At 45.1% G+C, this 19,511-nt stretch overlaps 3 protein-coding genes across 3 annotated transcripts in view; 2 read left to right on the top strand and 1 right to left on the bottom strand.

Annotated features, from left to right (window-relative positions):
- Positions 1-3,655, top strand: part of CCDC175 (coiled-coil domain containing 175) — a 35,218-nt gene extending 31,563 nt beyond the window's left edge. Inside the window, exons 19-20 of the mRNA XM_073638743.1 lie at positions 1,858-2,005; positions 2,109-3,655. Of these exons, the coding sequence (XP_073494844.1) occupies positions 1,858-2,005; positions 2,109-2,164 (204 nt within the window). The 3' untranslated portion in view covers positions 2,165-3,655. The remainder of the gene's footprint in view (positions 1-1,857; positions 2,006-2,108) is intronic.
- JKAMP (JNK1/MAPK8 associated membrane protein) lies at positions 2,156-9,635 on the bottom strand. The gene is made up of 7 exons (XM_073638746.1): positions 9,405-9,635; positions 8,429-8,520; positions 7,756-7,910; positions 7,450-7,656; positions 6,490-6,671; positions 4,480-4,556; positions 2,156-3,150 (listed from the first exon to the last, which is right to left on the bottom strand). Exons 1-7 carry the CDS (start codon positions 9,412-9,414, stop codon positions 2,932-2,934), a joined length of 942 nt encoding a protein of 313 aa, XP_073494847.1. The 5' UTR covers positions 9,415-9,635; the 3' UTR covers positions 2,156-2,931.
- On the top strand, positions 9,506-18,524 carry L3HYPDH (trans-L-3-hydroxyproline dehydratase). The gene is made up of 5 exons (XM_073638744.1): positions 9,506-10,075; positions 13,138-13,307; positions 13,572-13,694; positions 17,691-17,828; positions 18,048-18,524. The coding sequence occupies exons 1-5, from the start codon at positions 9,592-9,594 to the stop codon at positions 18,171-18,173; spliced, it is 1,041 nt and encodes a 346-aa protein (XP_073494845.1). The 5' UTR covers positions 9,506-9,591; the 3' UTR covers positions 18,174-18,524.
- Positions 18,525-19,511: the final 987 nt, after the last annotated feature.

Genomic DNA, 19,511 nt, shown 5'->3' on the forward strand with positions numbered 1-19,511 from the left:
TCAAAAAGTTTTTTCTAATATCTAATCTGTGTCTCCTCCCATTTAGTTTCATCCCATTGCTTCTAGTCTTTCCTTGTGCAAATGAGAATAAAGATGATCCTTCTACAATGTGACAGCCCTTGACATATTTGTAGACAGCTATTAAGTCTCCTCTCAGTCTTCTTTTTTGCAAGCTAAACATTCCCAAATCCTGCAACCATTCCTCATAGGACATGGTTTGCAGACCAGTCACCATTCTGGTCGCTCTTCTCTGAACTTGCTCCAGTTTGTCTATGTCTTTTTTAAAATGTGGTGCCCAAAACTGTACACAGTATTCCAGATGAGGTCTGACCAAAGAGGAGTAAAGACCGATAATGACTTCACGTGATCTAGACTGTATGCTTCTGTTAATACATCCCAGAATTGTATTTGCCTTCTTTGCTGCTGCATCACACTGTTGACTCATGTTCAGTCTATGATCTATTAGTATACCTAAGTCTTTTTCACATGTACTGTTGCTTAGCTCTATTCCTCCCATTCTGTATATGCTTTTTTCATTTTTATTGCCCAGATGTAGTACTTTGCATTTTTCCCTGTTAAAAACCATTCTGTTGGTTGCTGCCCACTGCTCCAGTTTATTTAGGTCTTTTTGAATCCTCTCTCTCTCTTCTCTAGTATTAGCTATCCCTCCTAGCTTTGTGTCATCAGCAAATTTAATCAGTTTACCCTCAATTCCTTCATCTAAATCATTGATAAAGATGTTGAACAATACAGGTCCCAGGACGGAGCCCTGTGGTACCCCACTTGAGACATTCATCCAGCTGGATGTGAAGCCATTTACAACCACCCTTTGAGTCCGATCACTAAGCCAGTTATGAATCCACCTAACAGTTGCCTGGTCCATTGCATACTTGGTCATTTTTTCAATAAGGATGGTGTGAGATACTTTGTCAAATGCTTTGCTGAAGTCAAGATATACTATATCTACAGCATTTCCCTGATCCACCCAGTCAGTGATTCTGTCATAGAAGGAAATTAAGTTAGTCTGACATGACTTGTTAGTTACAAACCCATGCTGACTCTGGTTAATCACTTCATTCTTATCCATGTACTTACATACATGTTGTTTAATAATTTGTTCAAAGATCTTTCCTGGTATAGAAGTCAGACTCACCGGCCTATAGTTCCCTGGGTCCACCTTCTTCCCCTTTTTGAAGATAGGAACAACATTTGCTCTTCTCCAGTCTTCTGGGACTTCTCCTGTTCTCCAAGAATTTTCAAAGATTATGGAGAGTGGTTCTAAAATTTCTTCTACAATCTCCTTCAGTACTCTGGGGTGTAATTCATCTGGACCTGGAGACTTGAACTCATTTATGTTAGCTAAATATTCCCTCACAATCTTTCTGTTTACTGATAACTTGGATTCCTCTATTCCTTTAAAAGGACAGTGAAGATCAGTTGCTGTTACATTTTCTTTCTGAGAGAAAACAGATGCAAAATAGGAATTAAAAAGTTCGGCCTTCTCAACATCCTCTCTTACCTCTCAGCACAATGATGGGAGACACGAGGGGGCCTTTTAATAGGGTCCGGCTGTTAATGGGGTTGTCTATTGGAGGCGAGTGCCGTTACCTCCTTACACCTGCCAATACATGCGGACGATCAGCAGTTCTTGTGCATGTGTCTTGTTAAATAACATAGGACATGTGCACACTATCTATTGATGGTGCACTCTGTATGGCAGGTGTAGGGGATTATCGGCACCGCTCAATCCCTCTACGGAAGTGACGAGTACTAGACAATCCTTTTACATCATGCTTTCTTCTGTGTATACAGCTCACACCATTCTGGTAACATGTGCAGGTAACGCTGTCATTTCAGGACTTTTCGGAGAGAGATCAAGAGATCCTAGACGCCATCACCGACCTTTTAAGAAAAATTAGCAACAGGGAGGAGAAGGTCGGACACCTGAATAATGTACTGCATGAGAAAGTCACTGGACTTTCTTCTCTATTAGAAAGCAAAGCAGGTCTGCAACTTTGTAGGATATAGAAAATATTTTTTAGAAACCAAATACTCATAAAAGATTTCAGCAACCAATAAATTTAGTATTTTTTTCTCTTTGATTTCAGGAAAAAAGGCAACAATGTCTTCCAACTCACTGGGAAAAACTACACCCTTTCCTTGAAGCAGGTTTTATTTTTTTCTCTACGGGCACATCCAACAAAACTTTTATATTACAGAAATCAAATGTATAAAAGAAACAAAATCTCATTCACTTACCTTCATATGTCACAAAACAAACAAGTGAAAAATAAATATCAAAGTTTACAAAGGTTCAGAAGACACAATATGAAGGATCGGCCTCTGCCCACCATTCCTGAAGAAGGCCGTGCGTTTTATGAGGTTACTTTAAGTACTTCGCTCCTCTATTTTTGCGCTCTGCAGAATTGGTCATCTACATTTTACTAAAGCCGTTGTCCTCTAACTCCCTGTGAAGTGCCAGCATGCTCCACCAGGCGGGACCGCCATCCCTGGTAATACTTTAGGTGCATTAGATTTATTATGGTAATTAGGGTACAACTTGGTTTGAGGATGGAAGGTTTTGCCATCTATAGGAAAATGAAGGGAAAAGCTTTAACAACTTGCTGGTTACTTGCATGTGTTGGAAGGCGCCAGTTATACCAATGAAAATGTGGCCTCCATTAGGACATAAGTGACCAAATGCATAAATTAAAACGCATAAATCACAAACTAAATGCTCCATCCTGTGAAGGCAACAAGTTTTTTTCGTGTAATTGGCTCCTTGTTAAATCATAGGATAAAGAGTAGCAGACAACATGGCTCTCTCCATTGTATTGCCTTTGTCCAGGAATGCTGACTTGTCTCAGTCATCCACCTTTTAGCGCATGGCTTTCAGATTTCAGTTCATTTTCCTGGGATGTCCGCCCTAGGTTAATGTCCACTACCTTCTTCCAGACGTATCCGGGAGGGGTCTGTAAATTTGGCAGTGATCAGGTAGAAGAGAGTAGGCCCCGGGACCAACGCCAGGAGAGGCAAGTCCCGTTCTAATTTATCCATTCTAGAAATGGAGATAATCCCATAGGCGTGAATTAGCCAGTGGCTGAAGAGGACAACCAGTCTTTTCTTCCTCACCAGGAGATCCTTAAAAGTCTACAAAGAAAAATATCAGAACATTAAAAACTAAAAAAATAGAAAAGTAGCACTAGCAAAGAATTGGGGATGCCAAGCCTTCTGCAAATATAAAGAATTATTATAATGGAGGCAGAACACAGACTGGGAAAAAAAGGTTGACTTTCATTAGCCAATAGTGCTGACGTTCTGGTTCATGATGTGAACCTTTGAAAGGGCTTGAGAAAGGGGTCAGATCGTGAACCAAAAAATTGCCAATATTAAGTCAGCTTTTTTTTTCAATCACTATGCTACCTCTATTATTTTCTTATATATATTTTACTCCCTTATATAGCACCATTAATTCCACAGCGCTTCATAGACATCAGCACTGTCCCCATTGGGGCTCACAATCTAGATTCCCTATCAGTATGTCTTTGGAGTGTGGGAAGAAACCCAGGCAAACGTGGGGAAAACATACAATCTCCTTGCAGATGTTGTCATTGGTGGTTTATATATCAAGATATCAAACTAAAATATGATCGGTGCTTGTAGGTCAAACACTTGTATTACTGAGAATAAAGGGTTTTGTCACGTAATCCTAAATTATCACCTAATCACAGGATAGGTGATGAATGTTTAGGGGCCCTCAACACACATACGGTGGGCCCTGGTGCTCCTGTTGGATTGCAGCAGTAGTCGAGCGAGCACTGCAGCTCCATTCAAAGTGTATGAAAGATGGAGATATCCGTGCATGTATTCCCATAGACTTAAAATAAAGTGGCAATGAGCATATGCTACCTCAGCTATAGTAACTGTTTATAGGACTGATGGAAATAGGAGAGCACTGTACTTGGTTTAATCTGGCAGTCCTATAGATAAGAAATGGGGCCGAGGGCAAACATACTCAGCCTCCACTCCACTTGAGATGGGGCTCTACAGAGACCAGTTCCCACAGCCCTGTTAGGATCCTGTGGGTCCCAGTATTCAGTAAGTTATCCCCTATTATACTTATAGTAGTAAGAATAAGCAATAAGATTAGGGGTGATCTTTTTCTTCCCTGACATCTGGCAGGCAGCTGCTATACACATTAGATGGGCGGCCAGTCCCGCCAGCATCAGTGGGTTTGGGTTGACTTACATGGAGTGTGTATAGGAGGCCATTAATCCTGAAAGCTCTCATCTCTGAGATGGTCATAATGACTTTGTACAAATATACCAAGATCCAATTTGAAGTCGTGACCAGAGAAAAGCTCTTTGTGAACGAGAGAAAGGTAAATGCTAAACTCCAAGACGGCCGAGGAGAATAAAAGAGAGAGTGCAGCCATTATCAGCAGCGTAATCACAGCGCGGTCCGCGCGCCCGTCCTTACCTCTATCTCTGATGCAGACATATACACAGCCAGCGTTATTAGCGACAACACCAGAATGATGTAGGGGAAGGCGTAATCTGGAAAAGAAAGAACGATAAATGATGTATACGTAAGGAGCAGAAGTGACTGAAGCTACGTGAACCATGCCGAATTATGTGACTCATATTCCCGCCATACACAAAAGGACATATTGTTCGGTTCTCTACCACAAGAAGCACGGCGGTGTAATACTGTGTGAATACGGTCATATCGCTGACAATACAGCTCATCACACTAGACGTCTCCTATTAATTGCTCAATGTCAAAAAAGGGCAGTATAGGTTTCACCGCTTATAATCCGATATCATGAGGTTCCTCGTCAATGTAGAACGCACCTCATACTTTAAACAGACCTTCACTAACAAAAATCAATTTTGAATCTTTTTTGTAAATGAGGCTGTAAGTGCACAGAGGGAGGGGCTGAATGCTAGAAGGTATATAGATCATTAACATTATACCCCGCTTACTTCCCCCCAGGGGCTCAATTTATGTCTGTTCATTGCTAGGATGGCATTGCTAACAGCAGCGCTTAAAGGGAATCGGTCACCAGGTTTTTATGATGTAATCTGAGAGTATCAATATCACAAAACCTGAGTTTAGAAACAACGCTCAATAGACCAGAGTCTTAATAAATTAATAAAGTGTTACTGTTTGGATATTAAGACTCTGGTCTATTGAGCGTTGTTTCTAAGCTCAGGTTTTGTGATATTGATATTTATATGGAGTTTAAGTCCACACAGGATACCGTGTGAGTATAATGTTGTTTGTAATCTGATGTGGGGGCAGAGACCCTGATTCCAGATATGTCACTTGCTGGGCTGTGCATTTCTGCCGATCAGTGGTGTCGGCTCTGCTACACCTGCAGCAGAGGAAACTGTGATTGTATCGCAACTGCTGCACCAAATAAACTGACACATCACTGTAATCAGGGTCTCTGTCAGATTTCATAGTAAAAACTTGCGAACAGATTCCTTTTAACAGCGTTCAGTCGAGCCCATGGGGGTCACATTAGACAGAAAATTGGAGCACTAGCTGGGGAATAGTTCACTAGTGATCTAATTTACATCAAGAGTCAAAGCTGACTTTCCTAGAACTGGTATATCTATTTGCAGCTGCAAAGCCTATCCAGCAATGTAATACATATTTATTGCCAGCAAAAAGTTCCCTTTTTTTTTTTTTTTTTTTAGCATTTCCTGTTTTGTTTTCTCAGCGCCTATGCAGACCAATGTGTCTCCATGGCAGCAGACAACAAATCCCATATAGTGTAATCCTGCAATATTCTACATTTGGTAGATCAGGACACTGCGCTACATGATTCAACCCATGGAGAAGAGGGACGGGGTCCCCCATATTAGTGGCGGGTCAGCAAGGCTATGGATAGGTGAGACATATTATTGGTCACAAGCCCCTTTCTTACATATTTCATAGGAATCCCATTCAGCAAGAGCTATTGAGGATTAGGGATTGCAATCACTGCAGCTTCTATGTCTGCCCAGCACCAGCGGCGGACAGTCTGTATCTGCTGCTCCATGTTTGCAGGCAAGCAAGCGAGAATAAATGCCTTGCATCTGTCCTGCATTATTGTGAATATCTCCCCTCTGCTAAAGGAGGGGATGCTGGTTCTAGCTTAAAAAAAACAACTCCATGATGCCGATGCGCAAGAGGTTGTACCGAGATCAGTGATAACTTGCTGATCACTGAGACCTCATCCGATACAGCAACCCCTCTGAATGAAGCCTCGGGCGAGCACCTGAGTCACTGCCCCAGATGTCGTCAATGGGAGTGCTGGACCTCCAGCGATCAGCAAGTCACCATCTATCCTGTGATAACTCACCATCTTGCTAAACCCCTTTGAGCCTTTTCAGACGTGTGATACCTCCACAGTTTGACTAGTATCAATTTTGTGCATTTTAGTCCCATACTATAGCACAAATATACAATATATCTATAAAGTACATAAATGTGACTTACACAGTAATCCGCCTCCTACAGCCTGTATCACAGTTAAGATCGGGAAAAAATACAGTGCTGCATAGATGCTTTTAAAACGGTCCGACTTCCCTAACCCGCAGGCGATCTTCTTTATTAAAAGAGGTCGGAGCAGCATCATCAACACCAAGCTGAATGCATAGTAAATGAAGACAATGGTGTACCTGTGGATGATAGCAATGCAATCATTACAAAAAGAATAATACAATTTACACTACCAAAAGAAAATCACTACTTAAAGATGGCCGCCTCAGACATCCGAGATGTAGTCATCTTCATCCATTGGCACCAAGACACTGAACGAGGAGAAAATATCATTCTGATTCAGGCTTTGATATACTGCACTAGCTTCCCATTATACAGAACGCATCATCAGTAAATAACCCATTGCTTCAATCAGGTTTTTGTGTTGCATTTATCACAGTAGCTGCTGGGGATATTTCAGATTCACCCATCCTTTTTTTTCCCAGAAGTCTCATTATCATCAGAGACAGGCTTGCAATGTCAGGTAACTCCTCTATACACAGCTGATAACACAGGATCCACCAATCACAATAGGCAATGTCAGAGCTCGCCCTCTGCACTTTGCACATGCTCATTAGATGCTTCAATCCAAAAGACAGGTCTGGTTGTGTTCTTGGTGGCTAATGTACATGTGCATTTCCAGAAGTCAGTCTGAAATAGCCCCAGTGGCTGGTGTGAAAATTAATAGATTTATAATTTTTTTTTCATACAGATTGTGAAATGGGGAAAAAAAGTTGATTTAAACAATAGGTCATTTTCTGATGTCCCGTTCCCTTTAAGAACCAGAATTGGCTCCTGGTTTAGGACATATAGGTAAAAAAAAATGGCACAAATGAATAATCTATAAGATGACCACTGATAAAATAACTGAGGACTGATTATATCAGACTATTCATATTATGGGAAGAGAAGACTTACAAGGGATAAACGGCTTCATGTGTACAGTGCACAGTGTTGACGTAGTCCGGGCTGGGGTTGTACAGCATTGTATACCAGTCGGAAAGCTTTTCCACTCCACAGGAGCGAATGTGTAGATATCCAATGGGTTCATTGACCAGTAACGTTATCAGGGCAGCCACAGTGCATTCAAACAAGGCCGTGATGTGCTGGAAAAAAGCGCTGGAACTGTACAGAGGGAACGTTACAACACATATACACATACAGTAAATACTATATAATATAAGATAAGTGCAGGTTGGGGATACAAGAAAACTCTGCTCTTACCTCTTTTTTCCAGAATACCATTCAATGAAGAACCAGTGTAATATAAGTGGCAGCATGCCCATAAATCCTAAATACAGCCAGTCGTACAGCTCGGGAGACCCTACACACTGCCGGCAGATGCTGCGAGAATCGATCCGCTCACCTCGAGGACACGCCTGAAAAACAGAGGCAGGAGAAATGAGATTACACAGCATGAAGTGAAATAATGGCCCATTTTCATAATATATAGACTGGACGGGTCTGCAGAGGAAGAACTGACTATAGCAGCTTTCTACTTACGCAAATGCTATGTTCCCACAATGAGTTTTTTTTACACTGCGTATTTTTGAGAAAAATGCAAGTAACCCAATTTACCAAATGGGACAGAAAGTCGGCAACATCAAAACCTCATCGTGGGAATGTAACCTAATGGAGGGGGCTTAACATGGTATATGCAATAGAGCTGCCTAAGGGTTAATTCAGAAGACCATAAAGAAGTCATTTATTTCTCATCCATGTTATATCAGCAATTACTGGCCCAATTGACAAGAATCATAAGCTGACGCTGTTTGCTAGGCACTAGACCCGCCGCCGGACCTGGCATAACACTGCTACACGGTCACCAAATGGATGTCAGTTCAATCCATGGCCATGGATCATAAATATATATTTATATATAGTAGATATAACTTACCCCACATTCTCCAAAGGTTTCATTTGACCCATTTGAGAACAGAACAGGTTTTCCACAGTAAAGGCCAATGCATACTTTTCCTGTATCCACAGCTGAAAAAAAAAAACATTATGTCAGGGGAGTTTTGTCCACAATTTGTGAAACATCTGATATTACAATGTATTTCTTGCAAATATGCATAACTATCGTTTTCAGTATACAGCTCCTATGCATAGCGATGTGTCTCCGTGGTTACAAACTATAACTAAACTGAGTATTTCCATCCTACAGGCAGATCTGCTTTTGTCTGTTCACTAGTAGTTGGACGGGGTTTGTTCGCAGTCTGTAATCATGTAGATACATAAAGACCGTGATATGATCGCTGGGTGCTGAAGGTTGCTTTTTTTTTTTTTTTTACAAAGTTTAGAACTTTTTTTAGCCACTAAAATAATAAAAAACCTGACAAGTTTGGTATCGTCGGTCTCGTACTGACGGCACAATAATGTTTCCAGGTCATTTTACCACACAACAACGTCAGAATTGCATGTTTTCACCATTTACCCCGTTAGATTCCCCCCCTACACTTTTTAGTACATCTTATGGTAAAATGAACGGTGCCATTGAAAACTCATCCCACAAAAATTAACCCTTATCCGTACGGCTATGACAACGAAAAAAATCAAAAGGTTACAGCTCGTGGCAGAAGGGGGAACAATCAAAAGGGCAAAAACGAAAATTGGGAGGGGGTTAAAAATCATAGGATCAGTCTGGTTGCTCCGGGCAACGTCTCCATTCTCCATTTTTCCCTCTTTTCTACATGGGGCAGAGTGAGGGCTGACAGGGAGGCTGGGATATGTGATGGGGCAGCCATTGTACCTCCCCCAGCTGTATGCTGGGAGCAGGACGTACAGCCTATAGGCAGCGCCTGTCTGGCCAGGAGGCCCCGGGGCCCCTCACTGACTCGTTCCCTGGGAGCCCCGCAGTGTCCATGACTTACCCATCAGCATCCAGGGTCAGGGAGCTCCAGCCTGCAGACATCACCACCACTTCCGGGTCTGGCTCTGCGGATGTGCTGACGTCACACCTTACGTCGAACTTGAGAGACGTAACGGCTTCGCCGCCATCTTTGCTGTGGGCAACGTAAGAGTAATATTGCCCACAGTTGAGGCTCCGCTTCTTCAGCGATGTCGGCTCTGAAGTTCCGCTTAGCCCCCAATGACGGCCCGGTGCTGTCAGTGGTGGACATGCACACCGGCGGGGAGCCGCTGCGGATAGTGCTGAGCGGGGCACCGGTACCCAGCGGGAGCACGCTGCTGGAGAAGAGGCGCTGGGTGCGGGAGAACATGGACTGGGTGCGCAGGGTGCTGATGCTGGAGCCCCGCGGGCACCGGGATATGTACGGGGCGCTGCTGGTGCCCAGTGAGGAGGCGCAGGCGCAGCTGGGGGTGCTGTTCATGCACAACGCCGGGTACAGCACCATGTGCGGGCACGCCATCATCGCGCTGGGCCGCTTCGCCATAGACTACGGACTGGTGGATCCGCAGAGTCCGGAGACGCCGCTCACCATCCACTGCCCGTGCGGCCTGGTGCGGGCCTACGTGTCCTACAGCGGCGGCCGCAGCGGACGGGTGCGATTCCACAGTGTGCCGGCCTTCACCCTGTGCACAGGTAATGCATACAGTATAGCGCCACCTTGTGCCCAGGTAATGGTGTGACCCGGCATGCAGCGCCACCCCGTGCCCAGGTGATAGAGAGCACCCCCTCCCCTGTGCCCAGGTGATAGAGAGCGCCCCCCTGTGCCCAGGTGATGCATACAGTAGAGCTGCACACCCTGTGCCCAAGTAATGTATACAGCGCCACCTTGTGTCCAGGTAATATATACAGCGCCACCTTGTGTTCAGGTAATATATACAGCGCCACCCTGTGTACAGGTAATGGTGTGACCAGGCATGCAGCGCCACCCTGTGCCCAGGTAATAAATTCAGTATAGCGCCACCCTTTGCCCAGGTGACAGAGAGCGCCCCCCCCCTGTACCCAGGTGATGTGTACAGTAGAGCTCGACACCTTTTCTGTTCCACCTTACAGCAGTCTGTATACACTAAACACAAAAAGTTAGGGATATTTGACTTTCAGGTGAAATTTATGGACAATGTATAAAGTTCCCGCTACAGTTATATTTTCTCATGACAGTCGAGCATTTTTAGAAGCAGCAATCGTGATTTCATCATCTTATACAATTTATGGAAACAAAAGCCAACAACTGTGGTGGTATACACCCCCCCCCCCCAAAAAAAATGTCAATGTCGCAATAACTTGTCGTGTGGCCTTGAGCATCAATTACAGCTGACAACGACGTCTCCTGCTGTTCACAAGTGGAGTTATTGTCTGCTGAGACATGGCATCCCACTCTTCTTGAAGGGCGGCCTTCAGGTCAGTGAGGTTCTGGGGTACAGAGTTACAAGCCCCCTACTCGGCAACTCAGCTGATCCCATAGGTATTCTATGGGTTTCAGGTCTGGAGAAAGTGCAGGCTGCTCCATTTGAGGTTCCCCTGTCTACAGCAGCCGTTCCCTAATGATACGACCTCAATGAACTGGAGCATGGTCGTCCAGGAAGATGAAATTAGGCCTGTGGTGTTTATGCAGAGGCACAATGACTGGATTAATGATGCTATTCGATTATTAGGGACTTGTCACAAAGTGTAGGGCAGTTCTGTATTGACTAGACACCTGCCCACACTGTAACACCACCACCACTGGTGACAACAGTGGCTGATGCACAGCGCTCTCTTTGATGTCTACAACATCCTTGGTGGCCATCGTTTCTGCTCAGCGTGAATCGGCTTTCATCAGTGAACAGCACTGAGAACCTCTGGTCCCTTGTCCAACGTAGACGTGCCCTGGCGGTGTGGTCAGGTACCTTGCAGGTCGTCTAGCACGCGGACCATGCTGATGTAAACTGTTTTGAATGGTCTGACCTGACACTTGGGTGTGTCTCACCTCCCTTCAATGTGCCTGGAGTTGTGACATTCATCATCCGGTTCCTAAGGACAGTGTTCACAATGAAGCGGTCATCCGTGTGGGATGTGGACATCCTTTGGCCACTTCTCGGCCTTTCTGGGACTCTTCCAGTCTTCCTGTATCTCTGTTACAACCTGCTGATGACTCTGTGACTCTAAGCTCAGTGGCCACCTCTGTCTGAGAACATCCTGCTTGAAGCCTCATAATGGCGAAGTACTACTCCTCAATTGTTAGATGTCGTCTTGGTCTCATGATATCAAAATGTGACCAGCAGGATGAGGAGGACTGTTTAATACCAATTCTAATTGAACCCCGAAATTTATTGCCCGAATCATGGCTCAAACGCCCGTTGTGAATTTTGCCATTAAGCTCCTTGTTAGAGAACAGCAAGTTGTGCAAAAAGTCCTGAAACATTGAGCAGTTGGACATGTGCAATCAAATGTTTAGAGAAGGTCACCTGAAAATGTTAGAGGGCATCTTAGGATCATACTGAAATTTCATCCAAAAGCCAAATATACCTAACTTTTTGTTAGTACTGTATATGGTTTGGTGCGGAAGTGGCAAAATACAGAGAAAATGTTTTCCTCCCCCACTCTACCCTCATTGATTCACTGACAACGCCGATTCCATCTAACCTGATGTGATCATTTGCAGAAAAATCTGATATTTTACTCAAGCTGCTCCAAAAGCCACTGCAGGATCCATACAATCAATGCTTGGTGCATGGCTATGGGTACACAGGTTGTGGTGCAATAGTCATTGACAGATATGTGACCACAGTCGTGTACATAGACGTCTTCCAGTAATTCTATGTACAGAACTGATGACAAGGGTGAGGATTATTTTGATGGGACAACATGTCGTATATGTCACACATGTCCCTGTGCTGCATTTATGCAGCATCCACAGAGGAACATATAACACACAAATCGTTGTGGCCTCCATGGTCCCCAGACTTAACTGAGTGCGACATTTATCTATAGGGTTACCTAAAGGGTCAGGGTTTATTAAACACATTCCCAGATAATGCCCGAACTGAAAGGCAAAATTAACCCTGACGTTTTTCATAGATGATGGACCTTGCGGTGCTGCAGAATGTGAAGTTAGACGGCACAACTTTCCATCGCTGCTGGTGGAAACCACTCCTAGCATTTCTTGCAACGGGAAAATACATAATTTTTTCATCATCTTACACAAAACATACAGGGAAAACTTCTCTTTTTCTCAACCCAAACTGGAAAATCCTATAGATGCCCCATATAGTAACCAACAGTTCTTGGGTATAACCATTGAAGATACAAAAAACTGAAGTCCAACCTCCATAATCCCATGATATTACCACAACTCTTTGATGAGGCCGCATCATCGTGAATTAATACAACGTTTCCTTGTATGACTCCATCATTGTGCCTGGCATCACCTTATTCTGCACCATAAATAATAGTTCATCCTGCTGACCAGTCCCTACTCTTGGTGACTACGGAGATGTGCATCATATGGGATTTGTGAACTGTAAGGCCAAACTCAGACGTCATGATCCCAGTACAGACCGTGACGTCCGCACCGGCCACGGATCTCTTGAACTGGACTTATAGGCATGTATAGGTTGGGTTTGAAAGACCCGCAGTCAGTCTTGAAGTAGCGGTCCGTACTTGGACCTCATTTCTTGGACGTCTGATTACAGCCTGACTCTTGGTGTTTTTGTATCCAGATGTCACGGTTGACGTGCCTGGCTATGGCAGGGTAGTAGTGGACGTAGCTTACGGGGGTGCCTTCTACGCCTTCGTTAGCGCAGAGCGGTTCGGATTGGACGTTTGTTCTTCGAGGACAAGAGATCTTGTAGATGCCGCAGCCGCGGTATCAGATGCTGTGAAGGCTCAGGTAGCGTACACGACCTCCTCCTACCAGGACTGCTGCGTCCTGTCTGCTTTACCTGGCTGGTCGTTATTGTAACATAGTCTTCCTTCAACCTTAAAAACTAAGTCCATCTAGCTCAACCCATAGCGTGTGGACTCCTATTACCGGGAACAAACTAACCCGACTAACGCTTCTCTTTCCATTTAATATTACCAGTAACACATTTCCCACCAGTAGGTCTAGCCCTGTTTTGTATCGGTTATTAACCGGCGCTTTATTGTTCTGCAGGTTAAGATTGGCCATCCTGACAGTGAGGACCTGGCGTTCTTATATGGCACCATAATAACTGATGGGAAGGATGCACACAGCGAGGAGCCCACTGCCAATATCTGTGTGTTTGCGGATTCCCAGGTAAATTCTCCGCCTTAATCTACTGCTCTATATGCCGGCTGATGGGAGACCCACATTAGGGAATTGCATTCTATGTAATTTACTGATAAATATGGAACGATATCTACCTGATGGTTCCTCCACCCAAAATAATCAGAGTATTAAATGGATGATATATGTAAAGAATAGAAGTGATGGACCGTGCAGACCAACAACTGCGGAGGAGAAACCAAATGATGGACTTTCCCTGTAAAGAGTAGCTAAATGTATTTTTAGTATTCATTTTTTAAACATAAATGTAATTTGAAGACATTTTATAACAGATACAAAAAAAGAGGACAAACATGGCCTTGGAGGAATATATACTTAATTATTAACCAGATGGGGAGAACCCCATGTAGAAATCCCTCTCTATCAGGCCATAAAACTTTAGCTTTTATTATCTACATTTAAAATGCATACAGGGTGTTAAAATATTGTCCCTAATCTGCCTATATCATTTTGTTTTAAGTTGCCACTTATGTATTGATCCACGCGGTGCCACCATTTATGACTGAATAGGACAGTTGTTGCTTATAGCACGCGTCCCCCCAACATGTTTCACCACATATGCAGCGTCATCAGCGGATGGGACACTGGCATTCACTTGTGATGACGCCGCATATCTGGTGAAACGTGTTAGGGATGACTCGTGCTATAGACCACATTGTATAACGGCTAATTGGTAGAGATGGTGAGAATCATTTCGCAGGCCCCGGTTCATTGGCCACGTCGGTAATCTGTCACTGCCGGACAGGAGGCTCTGAGAACTGGCTTCTACCCGATGGCTTCCGCGGCTCTTCTTTTGATTAGCCGGCCTGGCGTATTGCGCATGTGACGTCTTGTCAGGCCGGCTAATTGAGAGAAGAGCCGGGATGCCGTCAGGTAGGAAGCGTTTCTCAGAGCTCCCATCCAGAGGCTACAGATTACCGACGCGGCTGATGGACCGGGTCCTGCGAACCGATTCCCATGGTGGCTATTAAACTATTTTGCTGCCTTGATAGAAAAAAAATAGCTAAAGTGTGCTTAGATCTGGATTACAAATCTCCCAATTCTGAGTGCGGAGGGAGCACAGTCTTCATGGTCCAGGCAGTCTCTTTGCATACAAAAGTCAGTGAGGGAAGTCTGCACAGAACTCGCTGTGACTCCTTCGTCTTCTCCTCGTATAGGAGCGAGCAGTCTACAGTGGGGCTTGCAATTTGATTTCGGTAATAATTTTGCCCCCGCTTGCCTTCTATATCCCCTATTATGCACTGTCTATTGCTGTCTGCGGAATGAGAATCAGCAGGCTCTTTGTGAGATTATAACTCTGATCTTCCTTCTCTGCTCTTCCTTCTCTTCTGTTAACTCATTCTGCTGCCAGAAATAGTGTAAATGTCATGCAAGGTGTGGGAAAGACTAAGTACAACATGAAGGGAAGAGGGGGAGGAAGCCCAAACACTAGGGAAAGGGGGAGTGGAGACCCCTAGGCAGATCTAATATCACCCTGCCTACCCTACCGTCCCTATATTGGTTCCACACCAATCGCTGAGCAGGACCCTAAACCCTGTATGTCCCTAGAGCTTGGCCCTAGATAGGGAGGGGTGAGCGCTGGTCAGGCCCCACTGCAAACTAAAGACAACAAGGTAAACAAAGGTGATTAATTTAGCTTGAGCAGATGTGTCACCCTGGCCTGGATGCCACAAATATATTAAAGCTGTGTCTGAGAGCAAGGGGGAAGTTCTCTAGTCAGGGGAACATTAGCATGCAATGCCTCCTGTCTCAGGCCAGTAGGGGGAGCTGGCTGCCCCTATAAAAGCTGGTACTGGGGGCAGGGTTAGAGAGAAGTGGATGACCTGTCTCAGTACTGAGACGTGTCCCGGAGCAGAGCAGGGACAGAAAGTTGTATTGCACCTAAGAGGAAGTGTGGCAGGAGGAGAGCCACAAGCCAGAGACAAGAGGCGAAGCAAGCCTGTCTTGGCTGATAAAGGACTTAATTTACAAGACTTTGGTGTCTGAGGCTGGGAGGATTCCACATCCTACAGCAGATAACCAGTCCGCAGGGGACTGTATATTCCTTGGCCTAAGAAGCCTGGAGGCCCTGCCACAACAGAAGGCACCAGCAAAGCCGTATCAGGCCGGGAGCAGAAAGGAACCCACGTCGCAGGCCATACAGGCGAGAATATACGGAGAGCTCGGAAACGTGGGCTGTTACCCTATAACGAGGAGATAGCCAGAAGGAGCACAGAAAGCACAGTAGGCCTACACCCTCACCCTGACCAGGGCCAATTTCCCCATTGCTCTCAGACATCCAGGTCTCCTCCTAGCCGGGACTGTTTGTGGGTCAGTTTACCTGTTCTAGTAAAGACCCTGGACTGCAACCTGTTGTCTGTGTGCTCCTTGCTCCTCCAGCACTATCAGCTCTGGGACTCTCACTACCATCACTCCCACCATCCACTGCACTGCCCTGGGCCCGCACTCTTCCCGTGGGGAGTCATGCCGTCCCAGCTGCATACATCATCAGCCCCAGCGGTCTGCCTTGCAGCGGCGGTTCCTAATGACCGCAAATCCATGGGTGGCGTAGTCGGACATAATCATCAGCACATAACGGACTACCACGGGCCTAACCACCCTGAGCCACGGAACCGGGTAGCCACTACTACCCCCATCGTTCCCCTATTGCCCGGATCCGAGTGCCCCACGGCCCAGGGGCGAGTCACAGACACCAAAGAAGTAACGCCAACTGTCCTCCAAGGGCACCAGAGAAGAAGCAAGCCCACAGCTAGTGCTCCAAGCCTGCACAAAAGAACATAGAAGTATCACCTGCAATTGCCTGGAGCAAACTGAGTTTTTAACTCCCCTGCCAGGGTGTGTTAATCAGCAGCAGGAGGGAGGTCGCCGCTTGGTCTTAAAGGAAGAAGGATTAAAAAGGTGTCTGCAGCTGCAATGCCAAGCGCAGTGACCTTCTACAGCCAGATCCAGAGCGACTGTCTATTACACCTGACACACCCGTGACAGTAACCAACCACTATAGAAGGCAAACGGGGCAACACTTTTAATGAAATGTTATTGCAAATATGATTTTTAGTCAAAAATACATGCAGTTAAGTAAATAAAAAGATGTCAAAATCTGTTAAAGCCCCTGTGATGCATTAAAAGGATTTTCTCATCATCCTGAATGGGTAAAAAGGCACAGTGTTTGTAAAAACTAGCAATTTTGCAATCTACCTCTTACTAAAAATTCTCTTGTTTATCAAAAATGAAGGAATTATTGTTTGTTGGTTGTTGCCCATGTTGCAGACCACCTCTGCAGCCTATAAAAGGTCGTTGGTCTCCTAGGCAAGGAGCATAGACTTGCAAGTGCGGCTCTAAAGCTGGCAGGATCTGGCGCTGCAGAGGGCAATGCTGCTTGTGTGTACAGCATTGTAGAGTACACAGTTCAGACCCGTGTTACTGATACAAATTGTAAATCATCAAGAGGGCACCACTCCCCAGCAATCAGAAAGCTTGGAGGCAGAGGAGCCGTGTGCTCCGGGTGACCCAGCAACAGGAGGCAGAGGAGCCGTGTGCTCCGGGTGACCCAGCAACAGGAGGCAGAGGAGCCGTGTGCTCCGGCTGACCGAGCAACAGGAGGCAGAGGAGCCGTGTGCTCCGGCTGACCGAGCAACAGGAGGCAGAGGAGCCGTGTGCTCCGGCTGACCGAGCAACAGGAGGCAGAGGAGCCGTGTGCTCCGGCTGACCGAGCAACAGGAGGCAGAGGAGCCGTGTGCTCCGGCTGACCGAGCAACAGGAGGCAGAGGAGCCGTGTGCTCCGGCTGACCGAGCAACAGGAGGCAGAGGAGCCGTGTGCTCCGGCTGACCCAGCAACCCAAGATTAACCCTTTAATATCTATGAACATGTGGGTCTTTTAGGGCACTTTTTTAAGGGATAAAAAAGACAACTCGTCAGCCATAAAAAGTTAATTGTGATTTTTTTTTTTTTTTTTGCTCTGTTATCAGGTTGATCGCAGTCCCACAGGTTCTGGAGTCACCGCTCGTATCGCTCTACAGTACCACAAAGGCCTAATACAGTTGGAGCAGACCCGGACCTTCAAGAGCGGTGCCACAGATTCCCTGTTCACTGGCAAAGCAGTCAAGGTGATTTAAGCAAAGTCCTTATACCAAACCGTATACATTCCTGTATCTGTGCCTTTTCACCTCTGGTCGTCTTCTGCATGTGGAAATCCTATAGTAGCCATGTGTAATTCTCAGCTGAGACTTGTAGAAGAGGCCGTTCTTGTACCATCCAGCATTAGGACGTGGCAGCCATTGATCTCCGTGCATCGCTCGCTGCTGATTTACTTCTCTCTTCTCTAGGAGACTGTTTGTGGTGACTACAAAGCGGTGATCGTGGAGGTGTCCGGACAGGCGCACTACACCGGCACGGCCAGCTTCACTCTGGAGAGCGATGACCCACTGAAGGACGGATTTCTGCTGAAATAAGGATTCACATTACATTTGCTTTTTGATTATCCCCCCTTTATCTTCCACTTTTGTTTTTTCCTTCCATTCTTTCACAAGCCATAACTTTTTGTTTTTTCTTTTTCTATCAACGTAATTCTTTTTTTGTGCTCGGCTGTTGTTTTTATTAATACCATTTTGGGGTCTATACATTTTGATCACATTTTTTTTTGGTAACTGCAGTGACAAAAAAAATGGCAATTCTAACTTTTTTTTTTTTTTCTCCATTTCTGCATTCACCTTGTGGGATAAATATTTTTATAATATATTAGATTGAGCAATTGCGCACCTGGAAACACCGAAAAAAAAAAAAAAAAAAAAAAAAAAAAAATATATATATATACTTTTGGAGAAAACTGATTGATTTACACTATATATACCTCTCACCTCATAACAGACACAATCAATAGTTGCCTTACAATCTGGATTCTTCACTTTTTTTTGTATTTTTAAGGATATATACCGTATGTACAATTTTTTTTTTTTACATTTTAATTTATTCCCCTTGGGGAGCTTAGTACAATACTTCCTTATTGCATTGTGAAATTAAATATCTACCGCGATCGTGCTGCATGGTTTGTCGGCGGCTGTAAAAACTGATGGCCGATGTGAAGGGTTTTAAATGTGGCTTCACGTCAGCATCTAAGAGTTTATATTGATGCGATCCGAGCGTGCTCCGATCGCATCTGTTACTGTATGGTGTTGGCTGTGCAACAGAGCCGGCACCTGCGTTGCAAAGAGGGGGCTCAGCTCCTTAGGACGATCCATATAGTGATAGCGCATAGCCCCTGTACATGGCAGCTAATGCTAAATAATACACTGCTCAAAAAAATAAAGGGAACACTCAAATAACACACCCTAGATCTGAATGAATGAAATATTCTCATTGAATACTTTGTTCTGTACAAAGTTGAATGTGCTGACAACAAAATCACACAAAAATCATCAATGGAAATCACATTTATTAACCAATGGAGGCCTGGATTTGGAGTCACCCTACAAAATTAAAGTGGAAAAACACACTACAGGCTGATCCAACTTTGATGTAATGTCCTTAAAACAAGTCAAAATGAGGCTCAGTATTGTGTGTGGCCTCCACGTGCCTGTATGACCTCCCTACAACGCCTGGGCATGCTCCTGATGAGGTTGCGGATGGTCTCCTGTGGGATCTCCTCCCAGACCTGGACTAAAGCATCCGCCAACTCCTGGACAGTCTGTGGTGCAACGTGACGTTGGTGGATGGAGCGAGACATGATGTCCCAGATGTGCTCAATCGGATTCAGGTCTGGGGAATGGGCGAGCCAGTCCATAGCTTCAATG

Source organism: Phyllobates terribilis, unplaced genomic scaffold, assembly GCF_046119375.1.
Source record: "Phyllobates terribilis strain yellow unplaced genomic scaffold, ASM4611937v1 Scaffold_7__3_contigs__length_470593459, whole genome shotgun sequence".
NCBI classification, from domain to species: domain Eukaryota; kingdom Metazoa; phylum Chordata; class Amphibia; order Anura; family Dendrobatidae; genus Phyllobates; species Phyllobates terribilis.

Excerpts from the sequence above, each read along its gene's own strand:
- JKAMP (XM_073638746.1), bottom strand. Across the intron at positions 7,657-7,755 it reads TGGTATTCTGGAAAAAAGAG|TTCCAGCGCTTTTTTCCAGC; the intron begins GTAAGAGCAGAG and ends CCCTCTGTACAG. Across the intron at positions 4,557-6,489 it reads TGTAGGAGGCGGATTACTGT|ATTACGCCTTCCCCTACATC; the intron begins GTAAGTCACATT and ends TTTCTTTTCCAG.
- L3HYPDH (XM_073638744.1), top strand. The coding sequence starts at position 9,592 with ATGTCGGCTCTGAAGTTCCGCTTAGCCCCCAATGACGGCCCGGTGCTG. Across the intron at positions 13,695-17,690 it reads GTGTGTTTGCGGATTCCCAG|GTTGATCGCAGTCCCACAGG; the intron begins GTAAATTCTCCG and ends CTCTGTTATCAG. Across the intron at positions 17,829-18,047 it reads TCACTGGCAAAGCAGTCAAG|GAGACTGTTTGTGGTGACTA; the intron begins GTGATTTAAGCA and ends TCTCTTCTCTAG.